General features: G+C 48.8%; 3 protein-coding genes across 3 annotated transcripts; 1 reads left to right on the top strand and 2 right to left on the bottom strand.

The window, feature by feature from the left end:
- The first annotated feature begins 1,246 nt into the window (after window positions 1-1,246).
- Window positions 1,247-5,693, top strand: BO87DRAFT_434720 (hydantoinase/oxoprolinase). The gene has a single exon (XM_025627724.1). The coding sequence runs from the start codon at window positions 1,408-1,410 to the stop codon at window positions 5,467-5,469; it is 4,062 nt and encodes a 1,353-aa protein (XP_025480592.1). The 5' UTR covers window positions 1,247-1,407; the 3' UTR covers window positions 5,470-5,693.
- Window positions 5,694-6,911: 1,218 nt separating this feature from the next.
- On the bottom strand, window positions 6,912-8,022 carry BO87DRAFT_385961 (alkene reductase; the record flags this gene model as incomplete). Its single annotated transcript, XM_025624744.1, has 2 exons — window positions 6,912-7,718; window positions 7,753-8,022. 2 exons carry the CDS (start codon window positions 8,020-8,022, stop codon window positions 6,912-6,914), a joined length of 1,077 nt encoding a protein of 358 aa, XP_025480593.1.
- Window positions 8,023-9,270: 1,248 nt separating this feature from the next.
- Window positions 9,271-12,535, bottom strand: BO87DRAFT_434723 (C2H2 transcription factor; the record flags this gene model as incomplete). The annotated part of the gene is made up of 10 exons (XM_025627725.1): window positions 9,271-9,481; window positions 9,551-9,656; window positions 9,693-9,728; window positions 9,876-10,109; window positions 10,196-10,461; window positions 10,498-10,611; window positions 10,680-11,484; window positions 11,749-11,988; window positions 12,070-12,094; window positions 12,473-12,535. The coding sequence occupies 10 exons, from the start codon at window positions 12,533-12,535 to the stop codon at window positions 9,271-9,273; spliced, it is 2,100 nt and encodes a 699-aa protein (XP_025480594.1).
- Between the last annotated feature and the right edge of the window lie 1,861 nt (window positions 12,536-14,396).

The following is a 14,396-nucleotide window of genomic DNA, read 5'->3' on the forward strand; positions in this document are numbered from 1 at the left end:
ACCCGCAACTTATACATCCAAGGCGTAGTCCTTCCTGTTAACTTACGTGATATATTCGGAGGAAATGCCATGTCAGCTTCATAATTCAAAGCAGAGTATTTGAGTATGATATATTGGGGTTCAAAGGGCAAAAGTAAATATTCAGGTGAAGAGAACTGAACAGGGTGAAGAGAAAGCAGCCAGGGCGTTAAACCCAACAAATCACAAAAAAAAGATAGAAAAACATACAACAGAAGGGATTCGCTGGTGGTCACCCACCCAACTACTAACCTCCCGGCGTGTGGCTTAAGTACGGCTGAGCGGACGGGAAGCCCTGTTTTCCACACCCTGTGGTCGTATGTACTCTCTCTTTCATTGGAAAGGTTTATATAGTGCAATTCGATGCTACACAAGAAGAGCACAATGAGAAGTTACAACCACCATCCACTGTCTTTTATTTGCGTGGGGGTGAAGCCCCATCAGTCAAGGAAGGAATGCGGAAATTTGGCACGGATGCTAGCATAGCAGTACCTCAAAACCCCTGATCTTACACGAACATAAGCGGGTATCAAACTGCGTATGCTAAATCTCAAGCAACACATTTCGGACGAACAACTGACTCGGGGCGTAGGGTAACCTAGGAAGTCAATCTAACTACCGGGGGAAATGCACGAAGGCGAACGAGGAACGACAGTTGATGATTTACGGACGGCTGGTACAATTGAGTGAAATTTTACTGAACATTCAAATAGGTAGGCGTATAGGGACGCACGGGCACCAGAGACTGGATGGATCCCGATGATGGCCTCCATGCTCTGTGATCGTATGTTCCAATCCCTTATTTCAATTTTGTTATCTACTTGGGTATTATACAAATGTGAAAGCTAATTGCAATAAGGTTTTGATGATGTCCTCGAGTTAGCAAGGATCTATCATCCCGTCCCCTTCCCAATACATACTTCAATCGAGGAAAGTGCCATCCCCTTCACAGATAAGAGACGGAATGCAAAACCATAGAGTACTTTCTCCAATACGAGGTAGTAGAACCCCCCGCCCTCTAACTAAGCCGCATGGTCTTACAAAAGTCCCTAGCAGCGGAAACGATCTACAATCGCGGCACCTTACCATACACAGTAGCTTGTTTCCGAGACTTATGCATACATGCCGGTCATCAACCCTATTCGCCAAAAAGGTATATTGTACAGTCAATCGGCCCGTCCGGAGGGAACCCACCATGGTCCTAGGTGCATCATACACGGCACGCATCTGCAGCTAAAATATTATCAGTCCGCCGATCGCGACTATACCCCTCAGTCGTATGAGATAAGTTGCCTATGCTTATGCCCATTTTCAATCCTAATTCAACTCTCTGGGCTATGATTTCCGACTTCTTCTACATAGACAACCACTGTCGAATTGGTTACAATAATGGTATCATCCAGCGAATTCCGCCTCGGAGTCGACGTCGGCGGCACCTTTACTGACGTGTGCGTCTTCACTCCGAATGGGGAGACGGTCCGCGCCAAAGTCCCCACCACGCCTAACCAAACGATCGGAATCAGACACGGGATCGCGAAGGTGCGACGCATTCTCAAGGAACGGTATGACTGGAATGGGACATTCAGGTTCATTCATCATGGTACCACGACGGCGACGAATGCCGTGTTGGAAGGCAAAGGGGCGCGGACTGCCTTGGTGATCACGGCTGGGCATAAAGATATTCTGGCTGTGAGGCGGTCGCAAATTCCTGGGGGCCTTGGGGCGTGGCTTTACTATACCCCTCCTGAGCCGCCGGTGCCGCTGGAGAGGGTGGTTCAGTGTGTGGAGAGGATGTCGGTTGGTGGGGAGACGGTGGTGGAGGTTGATGAAGAGAGGCTGAGAGGGGATTTGCTGGAGTTGGTGGAGAGAGAGAGGCCGGAGGCGGTGGCGGTTTCGTTGCTGAGTTCGTATAGGAATCCTGCTCATGAGGAGGCTGTTGCAAAGATAATTCGAGAGGTATGTGGTCCGGGGGTGGCGGTCAATTGCTCGAATGAATTGTTGCGGGAAATGGGCGAGTATGAGCGGACGGTCACGACTTGTACCAATGCTTTGGTTAAGCCGGTGATGCAGAATTACTTGTGCGAGCTGTCCGAACAGTTGGCGTCGGAGACAGAGGCGATTCGGGTGTTGAAGAGTGATGGTGGCTTGACGAGTGTCGGCCTGGCCGGGGAGCTCCCTGTGAATATCTTGATGTCTGGGCCGGCTGGAGGAGCCAAAGGCGTGGCTGATGCGGTCACTCGAAGCACCCCGTACAAAAACCTTATCACTCTCGACATGGGAGGGACTTCGACGGACTGTGCGCTCATTCTGGAGGGAAAGCCGCGTATCCGTCGGGATACTGTGGTCGATACCTTAACGGTTCGTGCACCGGCCGTGGATATTCATACCGTTGGGGCTGGAGGTGGCTCAATCGCAACATATATGGAGGTCACTGAGACCTTGCGGGTCGGGCCAGAGAGTTCTGGGGCAGCGCCAGGTCCAGCGTGTTATGGAAAGGGAGGGACCGAAGCGACGGTGACTGATGCAAATCTCGTTCTGGGATACTTACCCCATACCCTTTTGGGTGGTGAATTTTGCTTGGATACAGAGGCAGCAAAGACCGCGGTTCAGAAACTTGCCACCACAATGGGACTACCTCTGAGACAGACGGCAGAGGACATAATCAACATTGTCAATGAAACAATGTATGGTGCTGTTCGATTGGTCTCTGTCGAACAGGGATATGATCCAAGAGACTTTGCACTCGTTGCGTTTGGCGGTGCTGGGCCACTGCATGCCAATGCAGTAGGAAAGCTTCTAGGTGCATGGCCAGTCATCATACCTCCGTCTCCAGGCATCCTGTGTGCACAGGGCGATCTGACAACCAAGTTGAGTCATGAACAGTCCGTCACCTTCACTCGGATGGTGAGAGATACCTCGTCGGAGGAACTGCGACATCAGGTGGAAGAACTGGAAAAGCACTGCGAACAGATAATGCGAGACTCTTGTGGTTCAGACTGGCCTATGCCATTGGTTGCCACGTACGAGGTTGATGTCCGATACAAAGGGCAGGCCCTGACCATCACCATTAATCTCTCGCACGACGAAAGTCAACTTGACGACCAGGCTTGGCGCCGTGTGTTACAAGAAGTTTTCAATAAAAAGCATCAGCAGCAGTTTGGCTACTGTCTTCCTGACTTTGAACTCGAGCTGATGCGTATCGGCGTAATACTCGAGGACGGCTCATCAGATGTGGAGCTGACAGTAGTCCCTAAAGCAGAATCTAGCGAGCCTCCATCCTCGGGCGTCATTGGCACGCAGGTTATTATTATCGAGGGCCGAGAACAGCTAGCGATAGTGTGGGAGCGAGAGAAAATCACGCTCGAAGGTATCCGGGTTACAGGACCCTGTATCATCACAGAGATGGACAGTAACACACTGATTCTTCCCGGTTATTCAGGTGAGATCGATCGCCTGGGTAATATTCTCATCCTGCCAGTTGCAGAGCAACCACCCCCGACGACGCAACATACCTCGGAATCAGCAGCAGAATTGATGCGCAGTAATCCGCTAATCGCTACTCTGGTATCCTCTTCACTGGCATGCATCCGTGGCGAAATGGACAAATTGATGCTCCGCTGCAGCATGTCGCCTGCTATCCGCGAGCAGCAAGATGAATTCAACGTCATCACAACAGCAGAGGGCAAGATGCTCGTGGGCCAATTCGGCAGTTTCATCAAAGAGTTCCTTGGGGTGTGGACGGGAAGTATCGAAGAAGGCGATGTTTTCATTACCAATGACACATACATGGTCAAGGGGGCTGTCAGTCACTTGAACGATGTGATCATCATCCTTCCCATCTTCCATGAACATCGGTTGATCGGCTGGGCTTCTCAATTCGGACACTTGACCGATGTTGGCGGCATGGTTCCGGGGAGCATGTCCATCAACGCCACCTCCATCTATGATGATGGAGTCCAGGTTCCATGCATCAAGCTCTACTCCCAAGGGGTGATGAACAGCGACCTGATTGATCTGTTATGTCGAAACTCCCGCCAACCGGCGTGGTATCGATCGGATCTGACGGCTCTGGTGACGGCATGTCGCATGGCAGCAACGCGCATCTCCGAGCTGGCCACCCGCTTCGGAACCGAGGTGTATCTAGCTGCCTGTCAGGAGCTTCTACATCGGAATCGAACTGGTCTAGCCAAGATTGTTGAGCGTCAATTCGACGATAAACTCAGCACATTTACCGACTTCGTCGACGACGACGGCCATGGCGTCGGACCCTGGGCCGTAACATGTTCGATGCAGAAAACCAGCGCTGGGGGGTTAAGGTTCGACTGGAGTGGTACTTCTCCGCAGAGCGAGCACAGCATCAACTTTTATCTCTCGGAGACCATGTTCAAGATGCTAGTGGGGTACTACCTCATTGCCGCTGCCGCACCGGGAACAGTCATCAACGACGGGTTTCACGACCTCATTGAAGTGCATATCCCCGAAGGCACCGTTCTAAAGCCAGTCCGGCCTGCCCCAATTTCTTGTCGCACTCATTTCCTAGGCCGGACCATGGACGTGATCCAAGCGCTAATCGGGCAGAAGAACGATGCCTATGTAGCGGCAGCTGGGTTCAGCGACTCGCCCCATTTCTTCTACTCCGGATACTATCCCACTGGAGAATGGTATCAACTGTATCAGATTGGCTTTGGCGGGGTTCCAGCTCGAGCAGCAGGCGATGGACTGGACTGTCACTGCTTGTTCCCCGCCATCAAGTCAATTCCAACGGAGAGCATCGAGCTGAATTACCCCCTTCGGATTGAGGCAAACGAGAGCGTCGCGGACAGTGGTGGCCCGGGATACTTCCGAGGAGGCAATGCACAACGAACCCTCTATCGATTCCTAGCGAGAGGGGAGATCAGTTTGCATGATGATCGGTGGTTCACGAAGCCATGGGGTCTCAAAGGGGGAAAACCGGGACAACGTTCGCGGAAGATCTTATATCGGTACTCTCGCAGTGCCGATAGTCCAGTTACGGAGACCCTGCCGTCAAAATGCGACCATGTACGTGTTGATCCAGGGGATTTGTTAGAATGGGTGACGTGGGGAGGTGGTGGGTTGGGTGATCCTCTTTCTAGACCCGCTGAGCGAGTTGCAATGGATGTCCGTCGGAAATTGGTGACGGTGGAGGGTGCACGCAACGGGTATGGTGTTTTGCTCGATAATGATGGGATGGTTTGTACTCTGGAAACAGAAGAATTGAGGGCAAATATGCGGAGATTTTTGACAGATGGCATCATCTATGACCGCGGAGGCAGTCTGGACGAGCTGCAGAAGTCATGTTTACAAGAGACGGAGCAGCAAGCCCCGACTCCACTGTGGGAAACTGAGCCATATGGACCACACATGGGCCTGGAGTATGTGAAGCAGTGGTATGCCACGAAGCAGGAGGAGAGGGGGTGGGAATTGGAGTAATGCTTCATGGGGGCAGGTGTCACTGCATGACAATTCACCCGAGCTCCTTTATCATCCAGGCATTTGCATGCTTGGCCCTCAAATTCCTCATAGAAGTTGTCGTATCACAGATTGTTATTCGATAATATTTTGTAGTTTTGACAAGGCCACATGGTCAACATTCTCGTAATAGCACCGTGCAGTGGCTTCATTGGTTTGTTTCACCACCATTCAGCTTAGGGATCTCTCTAGTCCGCTGAGACTCCGGTCTCTAGAGATCTCTGCACGATAGCGATGGGCTGGTTCATGATTCCCGGCCCAAAGCCGAGCTTTCTCCGTAGCGCACATTTTGTTTGTACAATGGGTTCAAGTACTCGGTGTGATTCGGCTGCTGTAGCTGGGTGGGCGACTATTGCCGCAGGCGGTGTCCCTGTTAATGCCTGGGACAGCCTGAAAACGCCACAGCTCGACTACCACCTTTCATTTATTTCTCTGCTATGAGCAGACAATTGGGGTTGAGACTGGTGTTTTCATTGTATTTGTGCTTTTGTATACATATAGTTCGGGGGTATCATTCTTCCCATTGTTAACTTACTAGCACTATAGTTTCCAACAAACAAGAGCCCTACCCGTTTATATATAATGAGTAGATGATACCGAGGATAAACCATAGTGATCTCAACTATCAGTATTTAGACAAGTAGTCCTGAACGAATAATAACTGTCTATTAGATAAGAAAATTCTATATACACCCTATCTCATTCACTAACACCAACCCGCCCCATAGGACCCCCAACACCTCTTCTGGAAATCGTCGTGGTTTCCAACCCACAGACGAGAAGGCGGCAATTTAGTGGAAGTTAACATATGCTAGAGTACAATATAACCTGTTGCATTAAGATGTCTAGTACATACGACCACAGGGTGTGGAAAACAGGGCTTCCCGTCCGCTCAGCCGTACTTAAGCCACACGCCGGGAGGTTAGTAGTTGGGTGGGTGACCACCAGCGAATCCCTTCTGTTGTATGTTTTTTCTTTTTTTGGTTTTCTTTTTCTCGCTTAATCGTTCCTCTTTGTGTAGCACTTTTAACGAGCTATAAGCATCATTGAAGTTCTTGGTTTGTCTGGGGGATGTGGTTGGATCAATCGCACGAATCAGCCTTCACATCTCTCTGGTTCTATACAAACGCGGGTGACCCGATTGGCAGCTGAGAAGGATAGCCGGCTTCGATGATAGATTAAATACTTGACCCGCAAGAGACATAATCGCAAAATTCCGAATTATAAGACAGAAGATACAATTATGAAGTCTAACATACATAATGGTTCTATCTAGCTTGGATATTTCGGTCATATCTCCGTCTCCGAAATGTCTTCCCACTCATTCCTCTTGATACACAACGACATGAGCACTCATCCAGTTTCTACCAACACTACCTGGGGCATTATTTTAGCTATGAATATCAGCATTGTATCCTGTTCTCTATAAATTCTGCATTGAAGGGGTAGTTCGTGTAGCCATCCTCTTGCATGGGCGTATAGAAACTCTCTCGGTGGTAGGGATTTAGAGGGATACTTTGACGAATGCGAAAAGGCAAGTCATGATTGGCGATAAAGTGCCGCCCAAAGGCGATTGCGATCTGGTGATCCTTGTATTCTTCTTCCATGGCAGTTTCAACGTTCTGTGGTTTATATCCACCGGCAACAATGACAGGCGCCGAATTTCCCCAAATATCGAGTAGAAACTTGATACTGCCCTCCTTTTCACAGTCTATGTTATTGATGACACGAGACTCAATGACATGGAGATAAGCCAGTTTGAGCTGTTGCAGGCGCTCCACAAAGTAGGCGAATTGAGGCACCGGGTCGACCATCTTCATGCTCTGCCATGTGTTCCAAGGACTAACGCGAAAGCCAACACGCTCAGCGCCGATAGCATCGGCTACTGCTTTGGCGACCTCCAAGCCGAATCGCGCTCTATTTGGGATACTACCACCCCACTGGTCGTTTCTCTTATTCGAAACGTCTTGGAGAAACTGGTCGACCAAATATCCATTAGCCCCGTGGATCTCAACGCCATCAAAACCAGCACGAATAGCGTTTTTCGCGGCTGTTGCAAAGTCACCAATGATCTGTTGCACCTCATATTCGTCCAGCTCTTTGGGAACGGGCATGCCGGGCTCAATGGGAATAGGACTAGGAGCATGCAGAACATAGCCACCGTCTGCTTGCAATTGTGCCGGGTCAGCGGCTCTGCCGACAGCAATTAGCTGACAAAAAAATGAAGCTTCGTTTTTTATGTACTGCATCGGTAATCTTCTTCCAGCCCTTAATTTGTCCTTCGCTCCATATCCCGGGCGCATGAGGAAGTCCGCCGGCTGATGGTGAGATTATTGTTGCTTCGGCTATGATCATGGTGCCTGGGACTGAAGCACGTTGCACATAATAGGTTGTGGCCATAGAAAGTGGGACATGTTGCGAATCCGCGCGAAAACGGGTGAGTGGTGCCATTATGACTCGATGATCGAGATTGATCGTGCCGACCTGAAGGGGCTCGAAAAGTTTGGAGGACATGTTGGCCGTCTTGGACGTAAATCCGTCGTGATGTCCCAATCGTGAGGCGAGTGAATTCGTTAGATAGTTGGGAATAATTGGGATGTGTTTTCAACTGGAGATGGCATTTCTGTAGACTTGTGTTGATTTTCACTATATATGTAGAAATTGCAATTGGGGATGGTGGAGAAAACGCCTCTGTCTCCAACAACACCTCCACGCGAATATATTTGACTCAGTAATCGTAGCTGATAAATCAAGGTCCAATGATTATATGGAGCTGCCATATTTACTCTGAATCAACAGTCTTTTTCATAGTATCGTCTCTATGGAATCGGTCGGAGAGGGTTCTTATAAACGCCGATGTAGTTATGATTACAACTCCGAAGCTATTCCAACCGATATCGAATCCAATTCCGAAAAATCATCTACTGGCACCATAAGACCATGTGCCGCAAGATTTTCGAGATGTTTCTTTACAGATATTCTCTCACAACTTAGCAAACTGATTTGTCTAAAATCAAGCATTCTTTGCCTCGACTAACATAGAGCGTTGCCAAATTCTTGGTGGCCTTTAAGTGCCCAAAAAAGACTGCATCAGGGTTGGCGAACCATTAGATAGAGAGACCCACTTCTTTCGGGCCCACATCTTTGGAGGTACTCCGGCCCTCTTGGAGGTGATTATAGATTTGGCTAAACCCGCAGCTATGAGGTGCTCACAGAGATGGAAAGTAGGCCATCAAAGCTCTGTCTGGTGCCCAGACACACTAGGTATTCCTAGCAATATTGTATTTGGAGTTGGGACTATGCCCTCAAAATGGTATCTAAGATGGCTAGTCTCCCCCCATCACCGGCCTTACTGCCCACAATCGCAGTCAATTTGCGCTGGATACTCCATTTTACAAGTTGAGAACAGACGTTCCTATGATGATATTGTAGAAATTAAGGACTTGCCCCGGTGGATACGACGACAGATGGAAGCTAACAGGCGGATCCACATCAAAACTTCCTCTATCTCCAACCATCTCCAATAGCACCTCCAATAACACCTCCACAGAGAGATAGCAGCTTCATATTTATAAAATTCTAATGACAAATCAAGCAAGCTCTGTAAGGTGAGAACATATTCCTCAGTTGAAACCGTATCAAGCATCTAATCCTAGTTTGGAGGTAGTTCACCCCAAACTGACGACCCATGCTCGCAAGTAGGTCGGATCGTGCCGTTTTCTATTCGCTCCATATGGTAGTCGGCCCGACCAAATGCCTATCTCATGGATACGCAACAGCTTCCTCGACCAGACTTTGCGTCTGATTTGTAGACCATGCTGGCTGGCGCACGCCGAAAAGCAAGAGGGGTGGGGAGATACAGTCAATATTAGTACCGTACCGCTCCACAACCAAAATATCATGTGCGTGGGATGGTATTTTGCTGATGATGGATGGAACCCTCAGAGAAGGACCGGTTTCCATTGGATTGTCCCTGCAATTGGGATTATCATCTACCATGGATGTGCGTTGATTATAATGCAGTGCGTGTTCCTGTACATACCCGCTTGTCATCCGCACTATGCGGGGAGTGACTTTGCTGGCTTTATTCGGAGCGCTGTTGCGTGTGGCACTGTCTTGTTCTCGCGACCACTTTACGAGAACTTGGGCTTAATGCCCGGGTATAGTCTCCTGGCTGGGCTGACTGTCGGTTGCGTGGTCGGGACCCATGCCCTGTATCTCTATGTGGAGGTGTTGAGGCGAGGGGCGAAGTTCAGTCGCGAGTGTTGATGATAGACACTTAAATATGTAGAATTCGCTTGGGTTCTAAGAGCATATAGACAAGCTCAGTAAGCTCTATATCCGTTCGGGCGCAGCTGTCTCGAAACGGAGAAAGCTCTGCTCACAAGTGTTGGCATAGAGGTCCAGTCCATCACTAACAACCTCAAATAATGACCAATGTCCGTTTCCCCTGATCAGTCGGGCCCATAACTTTACAACGGCAATTCCTAGGTAAGAACAATCTGAGAGATTTGAAGGCCTGGACCACAAATCATCGTCTGCTGATGTTCGTCCTTCTTCGACAATATCGCTGATCCAATTCACGAGACGCGCTTCGTGTGCTGAGGATACGTGTGAGCAAACCAAGAATTCCATAAAGAGTATTGGATAAACCAAGGGCTGGGACCCCTTAGGATAAAAAACCTACCATTTAGTGGTCTTCTGGTCTGGCTGTCGGCGATACAAAAGAGCCATTTACTGAGAAAGATCGCAAATTCCAGTCCACAAAGTGAGTGTTGTACGCTCCAGACGAACGCATGGCTTCGAGCGACAAAGTTTACCCCTAATTTGACAGGGATGCTGAGGGCATGCGTCGCATGTAAAATTGCCGGGAGAAGATGGGGGCCGGGTGGCAAACGGGGTATTAGTAGAAGTCGCTTTGCTATGTCTGTAGCGTCGTGGGACTGGAGAATTCTATATTAGCCCAGATCTGGGCCAAGCCGAATATACGCAACACCCAGCAGAGCAGTTGAAGTGTATGTCACAGGGCCATTCGGATTTCGGGGGTCCAAGCTCGATTCAGGTGCTCGTTGCCATAGAGATGTCCATGCATGAAGAGAATTACTGGCAGAAAGGGAAATAAGTCAGCGTATCGGCCGAGGTATCTTTTGAACAGATAGTGGATCACATACCGCATGACATTCTTTTGCCCATTGAGTATGATATTATTCGCATCGTTATATGGACCAAGTGTATGATATGCGAGTAAGATCCGCTGTATAATGGCGTGTAAGATGATGTAGTTTGACAACGGAGAAGGTATCGGCAGTGTATTTGTCGAATTGGTCTCTGGTGTGTTCTTTATAACGTGACAAAGAGCATCTTGGAATGACATCTGCTCCCGATGGCCAGGCCTTCGAGCAAGCCTCCATTTCTGTTCGTTCGGAGCAATCCACTCCAGGCTGCTACATGGGAGACGAACATTAATTTCATCGGCCAGGATGTCTGGTGGAGTGCCAAATGCAATGGACTGCAGGTTTAGAAAAGCGAAAGAAAGTAATTTTACCCTCCTGTCAATTTCTTGCTGGATCCACAGATGCCAGCCGCCGGCATCGGCAAATAAAGACTGTTCAGTCTCTTTTAATTGACACTCTCGAACGCATCTGGCCAAGAGGCTCTGGAGATTGAAAGCCTCACGATGTATGCTTTCCTCGCGTTGCCAGGTAGCGAACGCAATAAGTAGAAAGGCACACCGGGCTTCACGCATTGTTCTACGATACCGCAGCGAGTCACGAGTGGAGGTTTGCTGGCTTGGTGACGATGCGCTTCTTCCCGAGGCATCGATAGGACCTTCCGTATCTTTCCATTCTTTCCTGCTCGCTCTTTGGTGCAGTATTTCCTTAGCCGCATGGAATAAGAATGCTGCTTTGCGATTCTCCTGCCGAGATTCAGCGCCCAGAGCACACATAGCTAGTAACATCTCCGGCTCACATTCGTCTATCCTGAATGTTGGAATGTGCACCATCGGTAGGTGAGGATAAAAACCATCAAAAAACCCATTGATGAATCGTGATAGCGAGTGACATGATGGTAGAATATTAGCTGCGTCAACCGAATGGCACACCATCAATGCTCGAGAGAGGCGTTCTCTCTGTTGATTCGTAACCACGAGAATTGGGAAGGTAAGGACTCCGAACTCCGCTGTAAGCCGTGCTTAGTACTTGCAAGTGATGTGTCAAATATCTCGCACAAGAATCATACCGACGGCTTCTCTGTCAGTGGGAAGCTTGCTTAACGTTTGCTCTACGCCTGAAGGATCACCATTGGGTAGGTTGGTGATGGATGATGCTGTTGGCATATTATTGAACCCAAGGTCTCCAGTATATATTTGGATGCTGGGCTCAGATGGGAAATACCAGTCGTCGTTGAGTCCCAGGTTGTTATTGAATATGTCTAGGTCTTGGAAAATAGAAAGATCCTGGGTATGAAACAGTAGGTCGCCTGTATAGTTTCAGTAATTTAAAAGGGTTCTCAAAAGCTCTGTGGTCAAGATCTATACTTCATCTGACAATAGGGACTTACGTACCTTCGAGCCGTTCTTCTTGGCCTTGGCCAATACGACCGCTTGTACCAGCTGATATATTGAGGGACTCCGTCGGTGCCGTTAATGGAGGTACCATACCCATACAGGGCCCATCTGTACTGGATTGGACATTATTTGGATCGTCAAGCGCAGGTAAGGACGAGAGATGCTGCGATGATGGGGTGTTCGGAGCATGGCCAATACTTTGATGACGCTTCAGAAGATCTCGTCGGCTAAAGTTGGCTCCACAATCGCATTTTTACGGTTTCTCGTTAGTGTCTGGGTTTTACTCCTTAGTCCAATGGCCTAGCGCATGCTTTCTGAGCGGCTATACTAACGAATTCGGAGATGTCGTTGGAGATGCTCGTGGCGACGAAAGGATCGCTTGCAGTGAGGACATACCCGGGCTTTTCTTCTGCGCGTTGGGGAGACTGGGATATCATCTACTTCTCTGACATCATCCATATTCAGTACTAGCCCGGGGTTGAAGGCGGCGTGGCGTGAGTAATGTTGATAGAAACAGAAAAGGTTGTTGGTGAACAATTAATCGCTTGGAGGCGATGATGATTGATACACTCATGTCGTGTGATCGCCCAGTTGACATTTCGTGTGATGGGATGCAATGTAGAAGCACAACCAACTTCGAAGATTGATATGGAATGGCCGAGGCCGGAAGGGATGTAACCGTAGGAATTCATATTTCACGACAGGTAAACTTGGGATATCATCGTCTCGTCCTAGGTTCGACTCCGACTTCGTAGAAAGCAATGACATGAACATTCATCCAGATTCCACCAGTACCACGTCGAGCGTTGATATAGAAATAACCCCTGTATTGTATTTAATCTTTAAAAGCTCTGCACTGAAGGGGTAAACCGCACTCTGCCGTTCCTTCACAGTGTCTATTTATGTCTCTGTTTCATATGATGGTTGCCTCGAACGTCCTTTATACGCTGTAAAGGTTAAATGTTCGGTTTCTAGAATTGCTCGATGGAGACAGGCTGAGTCATGAAGATACATTCCGCGTCCTATTTAGACGAATGGGGAAGGGCATTGTGCATCTAACATTGTTCGCACCACAGTCAGCTGATAATTTGCCGCCTCTTGTTCCTGCGTGGTCTGACCAACAACCGAACTCTGGAGATTAGATAGAATCATATACAAACCCTTGACCCTTTTCCTTGACAGAATTGTAAGCCTCGAATTCCATCTCAATGAGTCTAGTTGGGAAGGAGATATATGATGTACCTACCGATGACGGAAGTAGTAAGAAGCGATGAGGAGTGTCACAAGACACCCCCTAAAAAGACCATATCGGGATGCACAGGCCCCAGACACACCCAATATTATAATCGGGCAAGAAGGAGGAGGGGCATGGCGGCGGCGAAGGACAGGTGAGGGCCCGAGATGGGCAGCTGAGGGGAGGCGATTGGAGGGGCGGGTCACAGCACGCGCATCAACGAAGTTCAAATCCATTTCTCGATCTTGAATACGAAGGCAGGATGAGATGTTGAACTAATAGTGGATTCTGTACGTTCTTGACATGATCGATGACTGGATTAGGCACCCGAGTACCCTTGCTCGCATCCAGGTGCCTAAGTATCGCATTTGCGTCGTGTTGGAGGTTTAGAGCGCGTTCTTGAGGGTGTTCAGCTTTTCTCACAGATGTGGCCTGACTGGGCCAGTAGGTCGCATTCAACGCCATCGTAGTGATATCCCGATCACATTGGTATCAAAAAGTAGCGAAGGGAGTTAGGAAAAGTTTATCGAGATTTGAGGCCTCTAGGGCCTTGCGTTGCGGCGTGATTTCAAAAATTAGATTCCTGTGCAAGTTGATGTTTTCAATCGGGGACGCTCACGCCAATTTGCATAGTATAGTGCATCTTCTATTTTCTTGAGGAAGGAGCAGGCTGGATGCAAATTTCTCATAGAGGCAACAGCAGCCGTGTCAAGGCTTTAAGTGGAATTACTGCTGCATGTTAAGTCGCACTATGCAAAGGTGACGTACTCGTGAAGCTCTTGGAATAGTATTGCATCCGCACCGGTCATACTGACATAAAAGGGCTTGGGGCTGTGATAAAAGTAGGTCATCGCGCAGAGATTTCCTACACATAATCTTATGATACAGAGCACAGCAGTTTCGACTGCAAAGCGCTGCCATTTATCTTAACTGAAACTTCTTCCGAAAGCATCAGCATCACGATGGACCATCACGATAGAGAGTTATTGCACTTGTTAATCATGTCAATGTTTATCGGGATCATGTCAATAATACTTCGCGCTGCCATTGGGCTTGATGCATGCCACCGCACAAAGTGAGACACAA

This window comes from Aspergillus neoniger (genome assembly GCF_003184625.1).
Source record: "Aspergillus neoniger CBS 115656 unplaced genomic scaffold BO87scaffold_13, whole genome shotgun sequence".
Taxonomy (NCBI): Eukaryota; Fungi; Ascomycota; class Eurotiomycetes; order Eurotiales; family Aspergillaceae; genus Aspergillus; species Aspergillus neoniger.

Bases quoted from the DNA above. Each gene is read 5' to 3' on its own strand.
- BO87DRAFT_434720 (XM_025627724.1), top strand. From the start codon at position 1,408: ATGGTATCATCCAGCGAATTCCGCCTCGGAGTCGACGTCGGCGGCACC.